Below are 23,779 nucleotides of genomic sequence, written 5' to 3' on the forward strand. Positions count from 1 at the left end.
GAAATACAATCTACCTTTCCTTAGGATTATATTGCGTCGTTTAGGGCATTCATTGGTTTTATGCCCCCAACCTTGGCACTTGAAGCATTGAAACCCTTTAGGATTAGGATATTTGTGAACTTGTTGTCTCGGAGGGATTTTATGGACTATTTTGGGCTCGAGCATCCTAGTAGTGGTGGGTTGGTCCTTGTTTTTGGGCCAACCCAAAGAGGATTGAACCATATCCTTGCCCCTCGGCCAACCCAAGGTTGATTGTCCTTTTGCTTTAAATGACGACCTCTCTTTAAGTTCCCTTTCAATCTCAAGAGCCACTTGGAAAATACCTTCGATGGTATTAAGCTTGTGAAGTGACAAATGAGTGGAGATGTCTTTTTTCAACCCACACTTGAACCGAATGATGTCATGACTAATTTGTTCTCCACGATGATCAAGTTTCTACATGAGTTGTTGAAACTCATCATAATATGCCATAACACTTCGATTTCCTTGCCGCAAGTTGTACAATCTAGCAAGAAACTCATGATAATAGCTTTCAAGAAGATACCATTGTCTCATTAGGTACCTCAACCAAAAACATGACGGTATACACCTTGGGGTCACTTTTACCCTTAAAGATGGGTAGGTTCAATTTGATGGTATTGATTCCTACGTTTCTCTCTTGGTGTCGGTTTCCCCTTTCTTCATACCCTCAGTATCTTCTTGGATCCACACCTTCCCTTATCATCTCCTCCTCCCTCATGTAAGTATAATCAAAGAATCCATACCCTTCATAATCCTCTCTACCATATTTCTCAAAGTGGATAGGATGGTTTTGGATGTTTGTAACTTGATTTGGAGGAGTTGGATTTCACAGAGGTGGTGGTCTTTCATTTAGTGGGGCTCAAAAGGATGGGTTTGGATTTAGTAGAGGTATTAGACGCCCAAGTACCTCTTGCGTAACTTGAGGAATTTGGGAATGGGTTGGTGTATTAGAGTCTCAATTTAGGGGCTTATGAGTGGTTTGTCTTGCGGTATTTAGTGGAGTGATTGAAGGATTTGGAAATTGTGGCCATGTTTCAGGAGTAATAGTGGCATAGGAGTTTTTTATAATGTCCACTTAACGAAACATGTCGAGAAGTAGAAGGGTGAGAGTTGCTTTGACTCTCCACTTGTTCTAAGCTCCTACTAATAGTCGTCACTTCTCCCCTTATGGCTCCTACTTCTATACTCAACCTTTCAAGCATTCGGGTCATAGCCTCAAGAGTGACCCTCATATTCTTTATTTTATTAGAATGGACGATTTGAGACGTGGTTCCCTCTATTTTCAAGGTATCACCTACACAAGAAACAAACAAGTTAGTTCAAACCCTTCTCCTCACTCACACTCTCTTGGTTCACTTATACCCAAGCTTCGCAAGTGTTGTAGATTGGCTAGTAACCCGTGAATCCTTAAGGTATGAGCATGCTCTTGTCCAGAATGGATTCTTATTTGAAACTCAGAGAATTATCATCGGACTAGAGTCAAGGAGTTACAACTTATTCAAACCACAAAAGCAAACAAACAAACGATGACACGAATACAAGGCTTTAAAGGACTAATTGACAATCTAGTAGGAATGTACTAGCTTGCTAACTAGTTCTCGAGTCAATTAGAAGAAACAAGGAATCAATAATTAGAAACTAGAATATCCAAATTGAGCTTAATTTATAACGTGAATAGTGATTAAGGTGACGTGGTAGCATAGTATTGGTCACGGGTCCATACATTTTGTTCATCAACTTGAAGCCTTAATCTTCACAATTTTTGTAATGGATGGCTTTGCTTTTGGAGGGAAAGTAAAGTCTTGTAACTTTTAAACTTTTTTCCAACTAAAAAAAGGTGAGGCTTGACTTTACTAGTTCCACAAGACAAGGCTCCTTGTTTTAAGAAAAAGTGATTGTTAAGTCAAGGAAGTGATGTTGGCAAGTCTTCTCACAAACAACTTTACAACATTGTCTTGCAATATTTTTTAGATTTGTTTTAGTCCGTATAGTGGTCAAGACATAAGATAAGGAGAACATCAAGATGAACACCACAAAAATACTTCAATAACACAACCACAATTCACCACCACCAACCCACTTTAAACGTTAAGCAACAATAACACACAACTCGACCTACTTCAAGTTCACAATAGCAATGTCAATATGTTAAGCTCAACTTAGCTTTAGACACCTTTTGTGTTGATGAGAAAGAAATCAACACAAGAAACAAACAAGACAAACAAAATTATTGTAAATCTAACAAACATTTTCGTCCAAGACAACAACACAACACAATTTTCTTGGCCAAGAACAAGATGGACTGATTTCTCTTTTCTTTAGAATTTTCAGATTTCAACATTTTTTAATTTTTTTTTTGTATTTTTTAACTACCAAGCACAAGATTGATTTTGTTGGAACAAAATCAACCACAAGCTTTGATGTCAAATGATACAAGACTAAGTGTGTATCAAGAGATTCCAACCAACACAAGAACAACAAGATGAACAACAAAGTGCTAGTGAATCGAAAAATGGCCACACACGGCTTCACTAGGCTTGCAACACTTGTTTTGAACTAGAAAAGTGAGTTTAACAATAAGAACAATAAAGAAAATATTGCTAGTAAATCGAAAGAGCCCCACACGGCTTTACTAGACTTTTAGATTCAACAACACAATGTTAACAAGATTTATAAAAGAAGAGATAGAAACTTGACACATAATATTCATTCATCTAAGAACCCTAACAAGAGAAAGGACCCTAAGACTAATGAATATCAATAACAAGTTCTTACTTGGACCAAGAGGAACTCAAAGAACCCCAAGAACCTAGTTTCTAGCCAAGATACAACACTAGTATCACTTTACCAGTGAGATTCGGTTTTGGCCTCTCCAAATGAGAAAGAGAAGTAAAAAATATTACAAGTCTTTTTGTATTCTATGATATGAATGAACTAAATAGGACTAGCCCTAACACATGGCTTATATAGTCAATTACAAAGGAGAGATAAAAGACCAAAACACCCTTGGCATTAAGTGGGTGGGTTTGGGGTGCTTTGGTGGGCCTCTTCATACTTTAATAAGTATAGGCCCTTAGATGGGCTCACAAGGGCATCACACACGACCAAGGATGTGAACAAGTCTTGGAGTTGTTGCAACTAATGTGCTTGCTTCGCATGGAGGGTTTTGAGCTAGGAATTCCCATATCATCTATTATTCCCGAAAGAATCATAAATCTCTCTCAGTTAAAGGAATACCATTACAATGTAAGTTCTTTATTTAAAGGCCAAGATCTTCCTATGGTTTTTATTCTATATAGTATGAAGGTTTTTAGAGATCCTGTTCTTATATTTTATGCAAATCTTTTGTTGTCCAAAGATAATGGCCCATTGGAAGCTCTGGTATTGGGAACAAGAATAATTCTAAATGATTTTTTGTTCAAAAAAGTCTTTGACACCAAGTTTTTTGGGGTCATTCCCTTCATGAATGAATCTTGGACTGATAATTTCGAGGTTATCTTCAAGGAGGCCAAGAAGGCTATTTCTGACCCCAAAATAAATGTATCCAATTTTTGTCTCATGTCTCTCAATTTTAAGTACAGAATTTTGGATCACATCATTGCTACCACCCTAATTCCTTGAAAAGGTTCTCTCAACAACGTGACTTATGGATATATTCATACTATATGATTTGGTTATGTGGTACAAAATGAATTAAGCTTCTTGGTTTCGTGAATACATGTTCGAAAGTGCTGCAGATGATCATGCCTCTACCATCTTGCCCTATGGACTTCCAATTACCAGAATCCTCCTTCACTACTCAATTGATCTTTTTGAGTATCCCTTGGTAGAAGTTTCAGCCACCTATAACTCCAAGACTTTACAAGCTTGGGATATGTCTCGATCGATAGTGAATGGTCCAAGAAGGATTCAGCCAAAACCCAATCTGACACTCTCAAGGTAAGCAAATCTATGTCTAACCCTGTGTTCTCTACAGTAAAAGAGATTGAAAAACTAAGGATCGGCTCAAGGAAATTGAAGAAGGACTGATGGGTCTCCAAGAGTCAACTACTAGGTTGCTACAACTGAGTAAGAAAACAAGCACTGACATGGTCAATGTTCGCGTATCTCTTGATAGTCTCAAATAGGAAGGTGTGAAGTTGTTCAATAAACTGTTTACAAAGATGAACACCATCAAATCTGAGACCACTTCCTCCAACAATGAGCTTGTAATTTCTTTCCGGAATTTCTACTTCGGCTTTACCAAAAGTGTTGAAAAATCCTATAACCATTTTTGCAAAACGTGCACAACACCTTAACCTATTTTTTGGCCAAACGATGAATTTTCAGACTACTCTTCAAAAGTGGTCTATCTCTTTCCATATTTTGGGGGTTGTAATGGTTATCTGTACATATTTTGTCTAGTGTGCCTTACTTATTTTGTGTGTTTTGTTATTTTTGATTATGTCAAAAGGTGGAGAAAGATCCATATCAGCTGAGGCTACAACCAAGGGGGAGTCAGTCGACTGAGATATGATAAAGGCATAAAGTTAGAAAGATAGAGAGAGCAAGTCGACTGAGATATAATAAAGGCACGGAGTCAGCAAGATAGGGGGAGTAATTCAACTATATTAACAGAAAAGTCAACTGATGTTTAATGTTTGTCATTATCAAAAAGGGGAAGATTGTTAGCCTCCTATATTAAAGTAATATATTTTAATAATGACAGACTAATCTATTACTAATATGCAGGATATATCAGAAGGAAAATCAAGGCAAAAAAGATCATCATGGAGATATACTTGGAAGCACATCCCTCATTACAAGGAAGACAAAGCTGATCTCGCATGCGACATTAAGAGAAGATCTCTCCAGATCCTCCCAGATCCCAAAATACAAGATAGATAATCCACAAGATTGCGGAGTAACATGAAAAGAAAATCACACCATCTTTATGGACATATCTAATATGGATATGAATGGTTATGATGAAAGACAAACAACATCTTATATACAGACATATCTGATAAGGACGTATTACCCTCAATCAAGGAACCAAATCAAATCCTTGATTGAGAAGAAATCCTATGCAAGATAGATAATCCACAAGATCGCGGAGCAACATGAAAAGGAAATCATACCATCTTTATGGACATATCTGATATGGATATGAATGGTTGTGATGAAAGGCAAACAACATCTTATATACAAACATATCTTTTATGGAAGTATTACCCTCAATCAAGAAACCAAATCAAATCCTTGATTGAGAAGAAATCCCATGGGTTTCCTTTTGGAACAAAGCAGCAACATCAACCAGAGAATATAAATAGAGAAGATTGAAAACTCGAGAAAGACTCGAGAAAGCACGCAACTTCACAGAAAATTCTTAGTGTGTCTCAATCTTAGTCTTAACAAAGATTTGTACTCATTTGTTTACAATAGTTACAAAAAGAAAAGATCGAATCAACTTAGTCATACTGGTTGAGGCTGTGTCACAAGATCTGATTATCAAAATAAGCTTCAGAACTTGTTTGCCACATTTGTACTCCAACTCTATTTTAAAAGCTCTAAGGAAACTCTTGAAACCCAAGGAGACTGGAAGTAGGCACCACATTGATGTTTCGAACTAGGATAAATATCTGTGTATTACTTTATTTACTTACTTATTCACTTGCATATTTAACTTTAAATCTATTCTGTCCAAGTGTACTTGTTTGCAGGTGAGTTGTCTGTGAAGTCTGACCAGTGACTCAGAAAAAATCTCCCACCCCCCGCGGCCCCCTTTGAATTTCACTTGGAACTACAAAAATATACTCATCATGCTCTGGTAATAGATTAATTATTATATATAATTTTTGAAGCAATTTAATAGGTCGACAAACATTCTAAGTTGTCTGTATGAAGTAGGATATTACGAATCTTACTAGATCTATAATTGAAAATTGTATAGGTTATGTTTGTTCATTTATCTGGCTCGTTTGCTATCGATCTTCTTAATTGGCACCGTCTTGTTCACCTTTTTCTTTTTCACCTTCTCTGTTTCGCTTTGTCTAAAAGTTGGAAATTGAGAAAATCACTCTACTTTATTATTCCTTGGGCTAATTTCTTTTTTTGCTTTAGCCATATATATACCAGTAGAGTTACAATAGCTCATAGTCACCTTGTTAGGTTAAAATTTTAACATCCGTTATGAGGAAAAATAACTTTCAAAGAGAATATGCAACTATAATAATACCATACGGTAATTAATTAATTGTTCTTAAAATCTTACCTTTTCATTCACTACTCTAGTGCCAATCCAGCTTTTCAGAATTCTTCTTTATCTTCTTAATTGAAGTACAGGCAATGACTACAAACATCTTCTCTACATATCATTGAATATTTCGTAACCCATTTGGCCATTTGTGAGGACAGTAGATATATAAGTTGTCTCCCTAGACTGCTAATTATATTATTTCCTCTTCAGGATTTTCTTTCTTATTTTTGTAGGTATCTGTTTGGCCATAATTATTGAAGTTGAAACTTCAAACTTCTCAATTTGAAATTTGAAGTTGTAACATTTGAAACTTGAAGTTACGTTGTATTTGGACATACATTCGAAAAAAATTAAAGTTTTGTGAGTGAGTGAAATTTTTCCTTAAAAACATTTAAAGATAAGATTTTCAAAATCTAATTAAATTTCATGTCAATCAAATATATGAAGATAAGCTTTTAAAATCTATATTCAAATGCTAGCAAGGTATCCGTCTTGAATATTTGGCTGGCTAAATATGTTCCTTACTGCAAATAAACTTGCGCCGGTGACAAAATGTTTTTCATGGATAATTACTGCTTTTAAACATAATTTTTAATTGTTACCATCTATATATAGCAATATATAACAAATCTACAATGTGTATTAAAAATGAAATATGCATGTAATATTGATGTATTATAAGTGTCTTAAAATGTATTATGCTTGTTTGACAAGAAATCTGCACTATGTATTAAAAGTGAATTATGCATTCAATATAGATACAAGTGTCTTAAAATGTAGTAGTATTATGTTTGTTTAGTAATAAATCTGCAATATGTATTGAAAATGAATTATTCATGCAGTATAGATATATTATAAGTATTTTAAAATATATTATGCTTGTTTGGTAAGAAATCTGCATGATAGTAGTGAATTACAAGAAGTTATTCATTAGTTAGCTAGGGGCACAACTTAATTTTTTGTCATGAATTTAAATGTATATAATCACTCATGCAGCTGTAGATGGGCAAGAATTTGTGGCAATGAACATTACCTTTAAGAACACAGGAGCAGCAAAGTTCCTAGCTGGAGCCGCTCGGAAAGGCAAAAATGGAGAAATTTATGGTGGGGTAAGAGCAGCGTGAGTATTGTGGACTGTTTGGCAGCTATTTTAATTCAAAATATTTGCTATAGGTGGTTAAAAAAATTCTATTGTCATAAATAATAAATATTTTTAAAATATAAAATATCTAGGTGATTTTTCAAAAAACAGCATCTCAAAACCTGGTGAACTTTATTCCCCTCCTAGTATATGCTGACTAAATATGAAGGGAGTACAACAGAAAATCAAATTTAAATAAAAAGTGTCACATAACTTTTTTTAATTTTATAATGAGTATTATTTGGATATAATTTTCTCATTTGGGAAGAGGAGTTCATGCTCATCCTTTTCTAGGCAGAAGTAAATCCATAATCTAGAGTAAATAATTCAGAACGAGCATGATATTTCATATATATGTATATTTGAGCCGAAATAATGAATTGTCGTTATTGAACCCATCCTGTAAATGCCTCTGCTAATCTTTCCACGTTTTACTAATTATCTCAATTATATTAAAAATATGAAGGCCTTATAAATCATATTTGAAGTTTTTATCATTCATTAAAAGTCTTTCTTTAGATAAAATCGTTTTTTCACATATTCTATTTAAATTATAAATCCAATAAATCAATATAAATTTAGCCGACACTACAAATGCACAATCAATATCTTGTTCTAACTAAATTTGAACAAACAAAAATAAAAATTCTATACAAAATCAATAAATTATGTATTCCTAAATTAGCGTGTAAAAAGGAAAAAAGTGTCCTAACGAAACTCAAAGTGGGAAAAATCGTTAAAAGTAAAAAAAAGAAAAATATGTATTAGTCTATTCGATACAAAATTCTTTGAAGAGTATAATTTGTGTGAAGGTAATTTAAATAATTTAATTTTTCATTTATGTACATAAAAATTAAAATCCTATTCTAACTAAATTGTAACATACACGTTCATATTGAACCCATAATAAAAACTAATCTTATCTATAATTTATAATCTATATCTATAATATATTAGAAAAATACTTCTAAAATAAGATCAAATTCTATTGAGTCTGACTCATAGTGATCATTTATCAAAGAATGACTTTGGTTATCAAATGATTAAATAACCCCGATTTACTTATTGGAAAAATATAATTGATGCTCAACCACTAGAGTTGGCACGGTGGTTCAGCGCCATGTCCCTTAAGCAAGAGGTTGGGGGTTCAATCCCCACCTCTTGCGAATGGAGCAAACTCTGTGGCCGGTTCCCTACCGTTTAATGCGCTGACAGAGGAACAGAGAGTATTAGTCTCACGGCTGCCGGTTGTGGGATACTTTGGGAAACCAAAAAAAATAAAATATGATTGATGCTCATCTAACTTGATTCGATTGCATGTCTAGATTGGTAGATGCTTAATAGAATTCAACGTCTGTGCATAAATATATCTTTCTTTATTTCCATTCAAGTTATTCTTTAGGGTCAAAATTTCTTTCAGACAAGAATTGTTTTCATCAAAATTGAAGCTTTATGATCACTGTTGTATTATTTTGTTGTAGTTTACAGGATGAATTTACAGGTAGTAGATGAATGTCGGTCGGCTTTGAGGAATTTTTTTAGGTAAAGGTTAGGTTTAATTGTATTGTTTTTATATCTCTGTATTGAGATTTTTTTTTTGTGTAAAGGTAAAGTTTAGTTGTATTATTTTGATATCTCTATTATTGTATTATTTTATTATAGTTTACAGGTGGTAGATGAGTGTCAGACGGTTTTGAGAAATTTTTTATGTAAATGTTAGATTTAATTATATTGTTTTGTTCATCTTATTGTTTTATTGCAGTTTACAGTAGTAGATGAATGTCGATTACTTTGACAATTTTTTTGGTAAAAGTTAGGTTTAATTAAATAAATTCTCCGAAAAATGTTGAATTTAATTATTGTATTCATCTTTATTCTTTAAACAAATATCTATTTTGTAACGTTTGAACTCAATAAAGTGAGGTATAGGCACGAGACGCGTACACCTAAACTAGTATTCTAAAATAGGATCAAGTTATTTAACCATTTAAGATTATATCTAGAAAATCTTGCTATATATAATTCCATATATGGGTGAAAAATTCTGCTAAGCCTATAGAGTTCGCTGGCATGTATGTAGAGTCGTAGACTTATTTATTCCATGCAGAAGGCCAGTAGCCATAAAATCCTTAAATTTGAAAAGACTAGTTGGATTTTGGAAATCTATATGACGAAGCTAATTAAGTTGGTTTTAAGATAAAGAAAAAGAAAGGGCTTACCTGCAAGGAGCTTGGAGATGGAGTACTCTACCATCATTCTCCAGACTCTTTGAACTTCACTAGTTGAAGAGAGATGTGAATAGATCTGGGATGTATTTAATATTGATTGCTAGATATGGAGTACTGAACTACACACTAACTGCCTTCGTCAATGCCTGTCCTTTTATGTATATGTATCAGATGGAGAAAGCTTTGATTGTCTAAATGAGATTTTTATACTACCTGGTCATCAATCTAAATTATAGGTGGAGTCAATAAGATGGAAAATAATGCAAATAGACTGATATAATATGATGAATAATATAATGCTGTGAAGATGCTATTATGCTAGGAGTTAATTATTTTTTTTTTAAAAAAAGCCTTTTTCTATAGTAGTTTTTAAATATGTTAATTTTATTTAATTAAAATGTTTGAAGCATCTACACCCAATTGTATAATCAAAATTACATTTTTTGATCCTCGTACTCTGAATTTCTTCACATAAATTGAGATAAAAAAAAATTTAAAAAGTTCTTTATAAGTAAAATCTTTGATTGTATATTATGTTTAGACTTGAAAGAGAGACATCGCAATATTAAATGACGTAAGGAGGAGGGGAAGTGTTGGATCAAGAAAGAAAGGCACTTTACAAGATATATCGTCTTACGTATGGCAAATTATTGGTATATGTTTATGTTATCATTGGATGCAAGAGTTAGAGGTTGTCACGTGATGCTTAGCTCTTTTTCTTCTTTAAAGGATGCTCTTTTGTTTTTTTTTGTTTTGTTTTTTGGCTAGTTTTGATCCATTGCTAGCTCTTTGTGTATATCTTAAATTAGTAACAGGTAAAGCTTCAGAATATGCAGTTAGTAGAAACAATCAGTTACATATGTGGTATGCTTATGGTGATTTAATTTAATCTTAGAAATATAAATGATGTGTGCAAAGCATAACTTACATTTAGAAAAGGTAACAAACTGGAGATCACTAGGCGCTCCCAATGAGTTGTTTTGCTTAATGGTAGAAAATATAAAAATTATCTCGGTTCAATTTTTGTACACTAATTAAGTAAAATAATTCTTACACAATCATGTTATTTATAAGATACTTCAGTTAGTAGCTGATCGAAACATACTCAGTATTTAAATTCATCGAGTTTATGAGGTTCTCCCAATTAAATTATTGTTTTTGTAATGTTACAAATATCACATTAATGAACACATAGAGACAAAATATATTCCGTGTAAGAAATATTGAGTTCAATTAACCTTAAAAATACATACATCCGCCTCAGCTTGCAAGAAGTAAATAATAATTGAGAAGTGAACGTCATTTTTTGAACTTTGATGAGATCTTAGAAGCGTGACAATTGACACGGTTCAAGTATACAAAGTAAAGGTGAGATATTCAAGTGGCTATAATTGAAACAAGACGGGATATATGGACGAGAAGTAGTGACTGGTTAGTTAAAGGAGGGAAGATGTGGTTTAAAAAAAATATAGAGAAAGTGTAAGACCTTATCATCCCACTATATTTTGCTGACAAAAAAAATTACTAAAATAAGAGAAGGCGTCATTGTTTAGTCAGAGTAGACCTAGGAGGAAATTTCTGCGTCGCCACCCAACTTTGGCTTCAATTTTATACCTTTACTTTTGTTGGCTAAAGCAAAAGCTGGAAAAGGAGAATGTGGTGGGCACCCGAATATCAAATTGGGAGAAAGGATACGCTGGGTGATGGGCACTTAACAAGTTTCATTTTCGGTCCTCTTTGTAATATTAAAATTATATTGTATCGGCACCCTTTAAATTTATCGTTAAATGTTACTTAGACACTTGAACTACGACTTATTTCAATTGAACATTTGAACATATGATAAAGTGTTTTTATTAGACTTTTTTGATTCACATATTGGGAAAACTTTTGGGCGTGTTCTTAAGTGTCTATTAGGTGTTAGCCCCATATTGACATAATATGTTTTAATAATGACAAACTAATAAATGAAAATGTGCAGGATACATTGAAAATGTAGTCAAGGCAAGGAAGATCTATTAGGAGCTAAATATGGAAAAGTATCTTGCGTGATCCCTAACTACAAGGAAGTCTGGAATCACATCAGAAAAAGATCTCATTGGATCCCAAATTATAAGGAAGATAATTGACAATCAATCGCAACAGCACCTCACAAGGAATCACAAAAGGAAGGAAGATCACACCCTTTATACGGCCATATTTGATATGGACATATTTGATATGGACATGTATGGTTGTGAGTCTATATCTGAGAAAGGAAGGCTGCATCACACGTATGGACATATCTGATATGGACGTACCATATGGTGTAAATCCTCAATCAAGGAATCAATTCAAATCCTTGATTAAGAAGAAATCCCTTGGATTTTCTTTATAGAGCAGAGAAGTCAGATCAGCTGAAGATTATAAAAGAGAAGACTGAAGACCGAAGACACCACACAACTTCACAGGAAATTCTTAGTGTGTCTTAATCTTAGTCTCCATAAAGCTTTGTAATTTCAAGTTTACAATAGTTACAAAAGAGAAAGGCCAAGTCAAATTAGTAATACCAGTTGAGGCTGTGTCACAAAATCTGAATAACAAAATAAGATTCAGAAATTATTTATCCCATCTTACTCTAACTCATACTTTGAAAGCTCTAAGGAAACCTTGTAACCCAAAGGGACTGGAAGTAGGCACCATACCGGTATTTCGAACCAGGATAAATCTTTGTGTTACTTTTTTACTTACTTGCTTATTAGTTTACGCATTTAAGTTTAATCTATTTTATTCAGTATACTACTCTGCAGGTGAGTTAACTATCAAAACTGATCAGTCGACTGAGGAAAAGTTTTCAATTCACCCCCTCTTGAATTTCAATTGGTATCAGAGTAGGTCTCACCTAAATACTGCTTAACCGAACGTAAGCAAAAACCTAATGGCAAACTATCAGATTTCAGGATCACTCCTTCAAGAAGACCATTCATCAACTAGACTACCACACTTTAATGGACAACACTATTTTCACTGGAAGAATAAATTCAAGATTTTTGTTCAGTCAAACGACTTCCAAGCCTAGGTTCCCACTAAGAAGGGACCAAAACCTATTCCGGGAATCAAGAATAAGGACAAGGTGTGACACCCCAAGTTTTTGAGCTTTAGACCCTCCAAGAGTTGAGTAATTGAATTATCCAAATTTTTGAAATAATGTCAAACAACTGCCAGTGATAACGGTCCAGGGTACAACTCGCTATGAGATATCATGAGTCATTAGGAGGGACTCGTTATCACAACAGAGAGTTACCCAGGTTTTTAGTCCCTGACCATAAGTCTTCGTTACGACTCATGATATCCGACAATGAGTCGTGACGAGTGACTCATCATTATCATAACACTGAGGGACCAAAATGTTGATCAGTAGGTAATGAATCTGGCCACGACTCATGGTCAGGACTCACGAGTTGCTATCCAAGTCGTGACCACTGTTCCTATTTTTTCCTGCATATTTTAATTAGGAATTTTTGGTCTTTTCCTTCCTTTACACTTTTTCCATGACTTAAAGACACCCTATTGACCCCTCTAACACCAGTTATCAAAAAAATCTAACATTATTTTTTCTTCTCTATCTCTCAAGGTGTAAGACCCTATAAGATCCTAGCTCATTTCAGCTTACTATTGCATGTTAAAGGAGTTCAAGACTTAGAAAATTTTAGTAAGTATTAAGGCTTAGTCTTCTCCAAAGCCCCTTTAACTTTTATGATTTTATTTTTGACCTTCCCGACCTCAGAATATTATTTTCTAAGTTGATTCATGATTGGGGTTGTCGATAGTTTATCTCGGGTGAGTTTCAAATTTTTCAGGCGACATTTGAGACCTGTTTGGATGATCAAAATAGTGAGGGTACATGATATGACCGCAATGCTCCAGATATTGCATCAGTGGGGAGCATCACGGTGCACCACAAATTGCGTTGACATAGCAATGCAATGCATCATATTTCTCGTCGACTAGTCCAGTACAATTTAATGAGTTTTGGGTCTAGGAGGGTATTTGAGTCATTTCTCTCACCCTAATCTAGCCATGACACGGTATTTAGGGTCCCAAAATATTATTTGTCATCTTTTATACAAAATTCTCTCAAAAGAAAGCTCTCTCTCTTAAGAACAAACCCTAGCCTCTTCAAAAGAAACAAGGGATTCAAGCTTAATTTTCAAGAAAATCATCAAGAATCTTAACGAATTCTTTAATTAAGGTATTTCTGATGTTCATCCATGGGTCCTTTTCACTCATGGAGTCCAAGAATCCATTTTCAAGTTTAAAGACATTATTTTTACATGTTATTATGAGTTATCTTCATGAAGCTATTATGAATTTTGATAACAAATTATGTTTACCATGTGATTCATTGGAAATTATCCTTGACACGTTCGAATGATGATGTTCGCATGTTAAATCCTAAATCCATGATTTTAGTATTTCAATAATGTTAGTATCACATGTTTTAACTATTCTCATGCTTAAGCCTATAAATTTCAAGTGTTTGATGAAATACCTAAATGGTTGGGTTTTGACAATGACTACTTATGATGTTTTTGAATCTTCAGTATGTTCCTATTGTTATTGTTATCGAGTCCTGGGGGTTATGAATACCCAAAATTTAGATGATTACCTAGTTTTCATTATCTACAGAATAATTTCAGTTATACCATGAGCAATATCATTCAGTTAGTTACTAGGGTCAGTTGTGAGTTCAATTAAGCTTAGTTCAGTCCATAATCAGTGTATTACAGTTTGGAGTAAGAACTTAGTATCGAGTGAACGTAGGGATGACATCCCCCCGTTAGTAGGCATGAGGCACTTGTATCCTCCGTTAGTAGGCATAAGACATTAGTAGCAGTCCCTCGGTTCCAGACCTACTGTGCCACCATAGACTTTGAGGGGTCCCTCGTCAGTTAGGCATGGCACCCTTCTCCTTTGGGATATCAGATTAGTAGATCCACACAACCAATGTTAGTACCCGTGGCATGGTACTGACACTCTTTTAATTAGGGTTATTGGTTGGACCCCGATAGTACATTGGGGTGTGTCAGTTATAGCTAGCTCCTACAGTCTCAATTCAGTATTCAGTACAGAGTTCAGTTTCAGGTTTTCTTGACCATAGCATATAGTTATCAGTTATTCCGTATCAGTATTTAAGTACTTTAGTTTATAGACTATATCAGAATCATGTTTTATGCTTGGTATGCATTCTCAAATTTTACAGCTTTTATGCATTCATACTTAGTATCTCATTCTATTCAATTAGTTATTATCTCATGTATATAACCCATGCATTTCAGCCTAACCTCATCTTATATACTAGTACATTCAAAGTACTGATCACATACTCATTTTTTACGCTATGATGTCTTATACCATAAGTTGGGATGCTTGAGTTCCCAACTATACTTAGACATTCTAGCGTATCAGTAGCAGTAGCAGTGGTGCATCCTCAAATATCGAAGACCGTTTATAATTATTTCATTCTTTTAGCTTAGTAATTAGTCGGAGTTAGTTGGGGGCTTGTCCCATCAATTTCTCATTCAGTTAGATGCTTTTCAAACTATTTTTGATAGTTAGTTAGTTTATCAATTGTTATTATCAGCCTTTACAGTATTGCTTTTAGAACTATGATTTTAATCAAATGTTTTAGTATTTAAAACCGTATGACATTTTTGGTTAAATTCTACACATGTTATTTTGTTATCTATTTTATTCAGTTCTCATAGCAGGTACCAGCTCATGGGTTAACTTGTGGTTTCTTAGTAATGTAAGTATTGTGTGGAATTTAGGGTGTATTTTCGGGGCATTACAATCTTGGTATTAGAGCCTAAGATTTTAAAGTGTCCTAGGGAGTCATTAACCCCATTGAGTAGAGTCTTATGCTTGGGTGTAAAGCGCGCCACACTTATAGACAGTAGACAACAAGACATTTTAGGAAAAGTTTTCCTTCTTTAGTAGTCATGTCGTGCAAATGAGCATGATCTCTGTTTAAAACTCTCTTTCTAATTCGATCTTTGTTTTTATTAATAGAACATGCCTCCCAGAAAGGCTAATGAAAGAAGAAATGGGAATCAGCCCGCACCTCCGCCCGTTCAGAAAGATTTCCTGAATGAGCCTGTCTCTCATACCGAGTTTAGAGCTAAATTCACTACTATGTCTCACTCTATAGCAGCTTAGAATAATTAGTAGGCTGTTATCCCAGCAAATCCAATGGCTAATTCAGCTGCAACTAGGATTCGGGACTTAACCTGAATGAATCCCCCTCAGTTTTTGGGATCCAAGTCTGATGAGGATCTGCAGGAGTTCCTTGAAATGGTTTAGAAGGTAACAGACATTATGGGTGTGACTTCTAGTGAGAGTGTAGAGTTAACTGCTTACCAATTGCAGGATACAGATCACACCTGGTATAAGCAGTGGAAGAGAGATATAGGCACAGATGTAGGGCCTGTAAAGTGGGAGGAGTTTGCTACAACATTTTTAGATAGATTCTTCCTTTTAGAGTTTAGGAAAGCTAAGGTGCTAGAGTTTATTAATTTGAATTAGGGTAGTATGAGTGTAAAGGAGTATTTGTTTAAGTTTACTCAGTTGGTGAGGTATGCTCCTCATGTGGTGTCTGATAATAGGTATAAGATAAGTAAGTTTGTGTCTGGTGTATCTGATAGTGTAGTCAAGGAGTGTAGGACTGCAATGTTGATTAAGGAGATGGACTTATCTAGACTTATGGTCCATGCTCATCAAATTGAGGAGGAAAAGGTTAAGGAGAAAGAAAGAAAGAATAAGAAGGCTAGGATAGGTAGTTTCAACTTTGCTCAACCAAGATTAGATGGTGGTAACCATCATCAATTCCATCAAAAATCTTCTGCCTCAGCTCTATTTTCGGCTAGTGCTCCAGTGCCAAGGTTCAGAATGGTAATCAAGATAGGGCACTAGGCTCTAAGACTCAGGGTAGTATAAACAATGGTCGGACTAATCCACTTTGCCAGAAGTGTGGTAGAAATCATCAAGGTATGTGTAGGGCTAACAGTGATGTGTGTTTTGGGCATGGCGATCAAGGATACGGGACGGGGGAGTATCCGGCATGGATATGGAAAAGTAGGAATGATTGCCAGTAGGATTATGCTAACTCTTCAGTAGCACCAGCAGGTCACGTAACTCAGCAGGGCACCACTTCCAGTGCCACCAGCGATCAATGTCAGAATAGATTATATGCCCTCCGGTCCCGTCATGATTTGGAAAGTTCTCCTGATGTGGTTAGATATACGTTATAGGTCTTTCATTTACATGTTTATGCTTTGTTTGACCCCGGGGGTTCACTCTCTTTTGTAACCCCTTACATAGCTGCCAACTTTGGAGTCAGTCCTAAAACCATAGAAAAACCCTTCTCAGTGTCTATCCCAGTAGGTGTCTCTATTGTAGCCAGGCAGGTATACAAGAACTGTTCGATCACAATATCCCAGAAAGTCACTTCAACTGATCTTATAGAGTTAGAAATGACTGATTTTTATGTCATTCTCGACATAGATTGGCTCCACTCTTGCTATGCTTCAGTTGACTGTAGAAACAGAGTCGTTCAATTTTAATTTCCAGATGAACCATTTATTGAATGGAAGGGTGGTACTTCAGCTCTTAGGGGTCAACTTGTTTTGTACCTTAGAGCGAGAAAAATTAAATCCAAGGGGTATGTTCACCATCTTGTTCAAGTTAAAGACTCTAATTCTGAGACTCCTATTCTCGAGTCAGTTTCAGTAGCAAGGGAATTCCCAGATGTGTTCCCTGAAGATCTTCCCGGAGTTTCTCTCGAAAGGAAAATTAACTTTAGAATAGACCTTCTTCTAGATACCCAACCTATCTCTATTCTTCCCTATAAAATGGCTCCATCTAAGCTTAAAGAGTTGAAAGAACAATTGAAATATCTCCTAAATTAGGGATTCATCAGGACCAGTGTTTCCCCATGGGCGCTCCAGTCCTTTTCGTGCAAAAAAAGACAGTTCTCTTAGTATGTATATCAATTATCATCAGTTGAACAAAGTAACCATCAAGATTAAATACCCGCTCCACAAAATTGATGACTTGTTCGACCAACTTCAGGGTGCCAGTTACTTCTCTAAGATAGACCTCAGATCCAACTATTATCAGCTTAGAGTCAGAGAGTGACATTTCCAAAACAGCTTTCAGAACCCAATATGGTCACTTTAAATTTCTTATCATTTTATTTGGACTAACAAATGCCCCAACAACTTTCATGGACTTAATAAATCGAGTGTTCAAGCAGTACTGGTACATGTTCTTCATAGTCTTCATTGATGATATTCTTGTCTATTTCTGTAGTGAAAACGATTATGCAGACCACTTTAGAATTGTATTGCAGACTCTTGGAGCCCATTAATTGTTTTCCAAAATTAGTAAGTGTGAATTTTAGCTAAGATCAATGGCTTTTCTTGGACATATTATTTTCGATGATAGCATTAGAGTTGACCCTCAAAAGACCAAAGCATTAAAAAACTGGCCCAGACCTATCTCTCCATAAGATATAAGGCCATCTATTACCAATGGTTTGTTAAAAGGTTATCGTCTATTGCATCCCCTATGTCCAGGTTGGTTAAATTCTTAAGAGAAGGGGTTTTAGGAGTTGAAGACTCGACTCACCTCAACCCCAGTTTTGACGTTGCCAGATGGTTCAGATGGCTTTGGTGTTTGCTGTGATGCTTCTAGAGTTGGTCTTGGTTGTCTGTTGATGCAGAGAGGTAAGGTCATAGACTATGCCTCTAGACATATTAAGCCCCATGAAAAGAATTATCCTACCTATGATCTTGAGTTAGCAGTTGTTGTGTTTGCTTTGACAATTTGGAGGCACTATCTCTATGGGGTGTATGCTGATGTGTTCACGGATCATAAAAGCTTGTAGTATGTATTTTCACAGAAAAATTTTAATCTTTGTTAGGAAAGGTGGTTAAAATTATTGAAAGACTATGATATGAGTGTTTTATATCACCCAAGCAAGGCCAATGTAGTGGCAGATGCCCTTAGTAGATTTTCTGTGGGTAGTGTTGCTCATGTTGAGGATGATAAGAAGAAGTTAGTCAGTGAGCTTTATCAGCTTGCTAGACTAGGTGTTCATTTGGTTGATTCAGGTGAGGGTAGTGTATGGGTTCAGAATAGTTTAGAATCTTCTTTGGTTACCAAAGTAAAAGAAAAGTAAGATAAGGATCCCAGTCTAGTTAAGTTGAAGGAGTCAGTCAGAGGTTAGAAAGTAAAGGTTTTCTCGCAAAGGGGAGATGATGTGTTTCGATGTCAAGATAGGCTGTGTGTGTCGTGTGTTAATGGGTTGAAGTAGATAATCCTTGCAGAAGCGCATGGTGTGCGTTACTTTATTCACCCAGGGGCCACTAAGATATATCGTAATTTATGAGAGGTCTATTGGTAGAGTGGTATGAAGAGATATATTGTAGAGTTTGTAGCCAAGTGCTCTAATTGTCAGCAGGTTAAGGTTTATCACCAAAGGCCTAGTGGCATAATGCAAGAGTTTAGCATCCCCACTTGGAAGTGGGAAGAACTGAATATGGATTTTGTAACAGGATTGCCATGTACGCATCGTCAACATGACTCAATTTGGGTTATTGTAGACAGAATGACCAAATTAGCTCATTTTTTACCAGTTCATACTTCTTATTCATTCGAAGACTTTACCAAGCTTTATCTTAGATATTTGGTTAGGTTGCATAGAGTCCCGCTGTCTATTATCTAAAATAGAGGTACTCAGTTTACCTCTCATTTTTGGAAGGTATTTTAGAAGGTCTTGGTACCCAAGTTCATCTCAGTAAAACCTTTCACCCTCAGACAGATGGTCAGGTAGAGAGGACCATTCAGATATTAGAGGACATATTGATAGGGGTGATATTAGATCTCCTATTGGTTGGTTTGAGTTGGGTGAGACTGCATTGATAGGGCTTAATTCTGTGTTTTATGCATTATAGAAAGTTCAGTTGATCAGGGAGAGGCTTAAGACAGCCCAAATCCGTCAGAAATCCTATGCAAATATGAGGAAAAGAGATTTTGAGTTTAAGGTTGACAACTTAGTCTATATGAAAATCTCTCCCATGAAGGGAGTGAAGAGATTTGGCAAGAAGGGAAAACTCAGTCCCTGATATGTTGGCCCTTACAAGATCTTGAGTCGTTATGGAAAGGTAGCGTATGAGCTTAAGTTGCTCGCAGATTGGGTATCGTTCACCCAGTATTCCATGTTTATTTATTAAAGAAGTGTATTGGTGATACAACTATAGTTTTTCCTTTAGAAAGTACAAATGTTTAGGATAGTCTTTCTAACGAAGAAATCCCAGTCAAGATTTTAGATCGTTAGATTCATAGACTAAGGAACAAAGAAGTTCCTTTGGTCATAGTTCTTTTGCGGAACCAGTCTGTTGAGGGAGATACTTGGGAAGCCGAAGCATACATACAAACCAAGTACCCTCATCTCTTCTCTGAAAACACAGACTCAGCTTAAGGTAACAGTTTTCTTTAGATTTTCTCTTTTTAATTCTCAGTTCTAGCCATGTAATTATCTTTATGTCATTGCATACATTCACAAATCAGTTCAGTTATATATCATGTTTCAAACTGAGTCATGTAACAATGTTTTTTAGTTATGCACATTCAGCATGTACTTATAGTACCTCAGTATTCTAAGCTTAATCAGTCTCATTCGAGGATGAATATTTCTAAGGGGGAGGTATTGTAAGACCCTGTATGATCCTAGCTCATTTCAGCTTACTATTGCTTGTTAAAGGGGTCCAAGACTTAGAAAATTCTACTAAGTATTAAGTCTTAGTCTTCTCCAAAGCCCCTTAAACTTCAATGATTTTATTTTCGACCTTCCTGACCTTGGAATGTTAGTTTCTAAGTTGATTCATGATCGGAGTTATCGATGGTTTATCTCGGGTGAGTTTCAAATTTTTCAGATGATGTTTGAGACCTGATTGGATGATCAAAATAGCTAGGCTCTAAGATATAGCCATGGTGTGCTAGATATCGCATCGGTGGAAGCATCACGGTGAACCACAAATTGCATTAACAGAGCATTGTGGCATATCACATTTCTTGTCGACCAGTTCGATTTAGTTTAATGAGTTTCAGGTCCAGGAGGGTATTTGAGTCATTTCCCTCACCCTAATCCAGCCATAACATGAGATTTAGGGTCCCAAAAGAATTATTTATCATCTTTTATACAAAATTCTCTCAAAAGAAAGCTCTCCTTCTCAAGAACAAATCCTAGCCTCTTCAAAAAAAAACAAGGGATTCAATCTTAATTTTCAAGTAAACCATCAAGAATCTTAATGAATTCTTCAATTAAGGTATGTGTGATGTTTATTCATGGATCCTTTTCACCCATTGAGTCCAAGAATCTATTTCAAGTTTAAAGCCATGATTTTTACATATTATTACGAGTTATATTCATGAAGCTATTATGAATTTTGATTACAAATTATGTTTACCATGTGATTCATTAGAAATTGTCCTTGACACGTTCGAATGATGATGTTCCCATGTTAAATCCTAAATCCATGATTTTAGTATTTCAATTATGTCAGTATCATATGTTTTAACTATTCTCATGCTTAAGCCTATGAATTTCAAGTGTTTGATGAAATTCCTAAATGATTGGATTTGACAATGACTACTTATGATATTTTTGGAGCTTCAATATATTTCTATTGTTATTGTTATCGAGTCCTGCGAGTTATGAATACCCAATATTTAGCTGATTACCTAGTTTTTATTGTCAATAGAATGATTTCAGTTATACCTTGAGCAATATCATTCAATCAGTTACTAGGGTCAGTTGTGAGTTCAATTAAGCTTAGTTTAGGCCATAATCAGTGTCTTTCAATTGGGAGTAAGAGCTTAGCACTGAGTGAACATAGGGATGGCGTCTCCTCCATTCGTTGGCATGAGGCACTTATCTCCCTCGTCAGTATGCATGAGACATTAGTAGCAGACCCTAGGTTCTAGACCTACGGTGCCACCGTAGACTTTGAGGGGTCCTTTGTCAGTTAGGCATGACACCCTTATCCTTTGGGATATTAGATTAGTGGATCCACACAGCCAATAGTAGTACCCATGGCACTGTACTGACACCCTTCTCATTAGGGTTACAAGTTGAACCCTGATAGTACATTGGGGTATGTTGCTTATAGCTAGCTCTCACAGTCTCATTTCAGTATTCAGTACAGAGTTCATTTTCAGGTGTGCTTGACCATAGTATACAGTTATTAGCTATTCAGTATCAATATTTAAGTACTTCAGTTTACAGACTATATCAAAATTAAGCTTTATGCTTGGTCATGCCTTCTTAGATTTTACTACTTTTATGCATTCATACTCAGTTATCTAATGCTATTCAGTTAGTTATTATCTCATGCATATAACTCATGCATTTCATCTTAACCTCATCTCATATACCAGTACATTTAAAGTACTGATCGCATACTTATTTTATTGCGCTATGATGTCTTATATCATAGGTTTGGACGCTCGAGTTCCTGACCGTACTTAGACATTCCAGCTCATCAGTAGCAGTAGCAGTGGTAAGTCCTCAAATATCAATGACCATTTATGTTTATTTCAATCTTCAGCTTAGTAGTTAGTCGAAATTAGTTGGGGGCTTATCCCATCAATTTCATAGTCAGTTAGAGGCTTTTCAGACTATTTCAGACAGTTAGTCAGTTTATCAGTTGTTATTATCAGCCTTCTCAGTATTGCTTTCAGAACTATGATTTTAATTAAATTTTCCAGTATTTAAAACCTTATGGTATTTTTGATTAAATTCCGCACATGTTATTTTGTTATCTATTTTATTCGTGCTCACAACAGGTACCGGCTTATGGGTTAGCTTATGGTCTCTCAGAATTTTAAGCACCATATGGCATCCAAGGTATATTTCTAGAGTGTTACACAATGCAAGGGACGGGGTTTACATGGGATTCAATATTTAGGCTCAATACTTCAAATTTCAATCAATTTCTTTGGTATTTCAGGCATGTCTCTCATCCCTAAACTTGTGTTTTTCATTATGGAATAAATTGATTCAAAAGTTATGTTATTTAATGATTGGATTTGAAATTGAGTTGAGGGATTTTGATTGTTGTTCCTTGAATTGCTATTCCCATATTTTAAATAGACCATTCATACTTTAATTTATGATTCTTAGGACTGAATGGGTGTATTGTGTGGGATTGAAATGGAGAACATGGGTTTCCCCAAATTGATGGACTTTTGTCTTGGTGTTGGCATTAACCTAAACATACTTTGTATATTGGCATTAACCTAAACATACTTTGTAAACTTGGTTTTAAACATGAATATTAACAAAGTTTACCTTACCTTTAAAACTTTGCATTACATTAATGGATAATTGGAGGATTAAAATAGTTTTGGAATGCCCTTGGTGGCAATGGTTGGGATTTTAAATGGAATATGAGAGTCTAATGGTTAATTAGATTGGTTTGACATAGTTACATAAACTTGCAAGCATATTGGTATGATGATACCAAGTTGGCAATGCCTAATTAAATGACTCCTTGGTTAATGGTTGGGTTTATGTGTAAGCTATTTTAATTTGGGCTTAAATAAAATTGTTTAGCTCAACACGAAGGTGTAGGTACCAGGAGGACCGGCACTAAAATCCACATTTATCGGTGTGAGGGTCCATGTAATCATGTGTTTGGTGCACACATTATATTTTAGATGGCTATCACCTTGGTGTCTTTAACGTTTCCTCAATTTCCTCGGTTCATACAACTAACACGCACTGGATCTCTTTCAGTAGGAAGAGTTGAACCTATATATCCCATGGGCTCCTTTAGGACGGAGCGAGCTACATAGTTTAGGTTAATGGTTTAAATTTTCATGTCCATGACCCTTGTCCCTATTCCGACATCCTATATATGCTTATAGAATTATTGTGCATGTGGTTTTGACCATTTTTGGCAATGGAAGAGTTATGTGCTAGTTCTTGCCCCACTGACTATACCTGGATGTTGCATCATTTCATGATGTAGGGTTCGAGGGATTTTTTGTTACTCCTATACAATAGTAGTGGTGTGGTATGTTGGCCGAGTTTCTGTAAAGTGATTA

The 23,779-nt window shown here is 35.3% G+C and overlaps 1 protein-coding gene across 2 annotated transcripts in view; it reads right to left on the reverse strand.

The window, feature by feature from the left end:
- Positions 1-10,024, reverse strand: part of LOC107845301 (putative ABC transporter C family member 15) — a 30,332-nt gene extending 20,308 nt beyond the window's left edge. The window contains exon 1 of one of the 2 annotated variants that reach the window (XM_016689540.2): positions 9,620-10,024. In XM_016689540.2, coding sequence (XP_016545026.2) covers positions 9,620-9,656 — 37 coding nt within the window. In that variant the 5' untranslated portion in view covers positions 9,657-10,024. Of the gene's footprint in view, positions 1-6,274; positions 6,543-9,619 lie in introns of those variants that run through there. The other variant, XM_047397932.1, reaches the window with a different exon arrangement.
- Positions 10,025-23,779: the final 13,755 nt, after the last annotated feature.

Source organism: Capsicum annuum, chromosome 10, assembly GCF_002878395.1.
Source record: "Capsicum annuum cultivar UCD-10X-F1 chromosome 10, UCD10Xv1.1, whole genome shotgun sequence".
Lineage (NCBI taxonomy): Eukaryota > Viridiplantae > Streptophyta > Magnoliopsida > Solanales > Solanaceae > Capsicum > Capsicum annuum.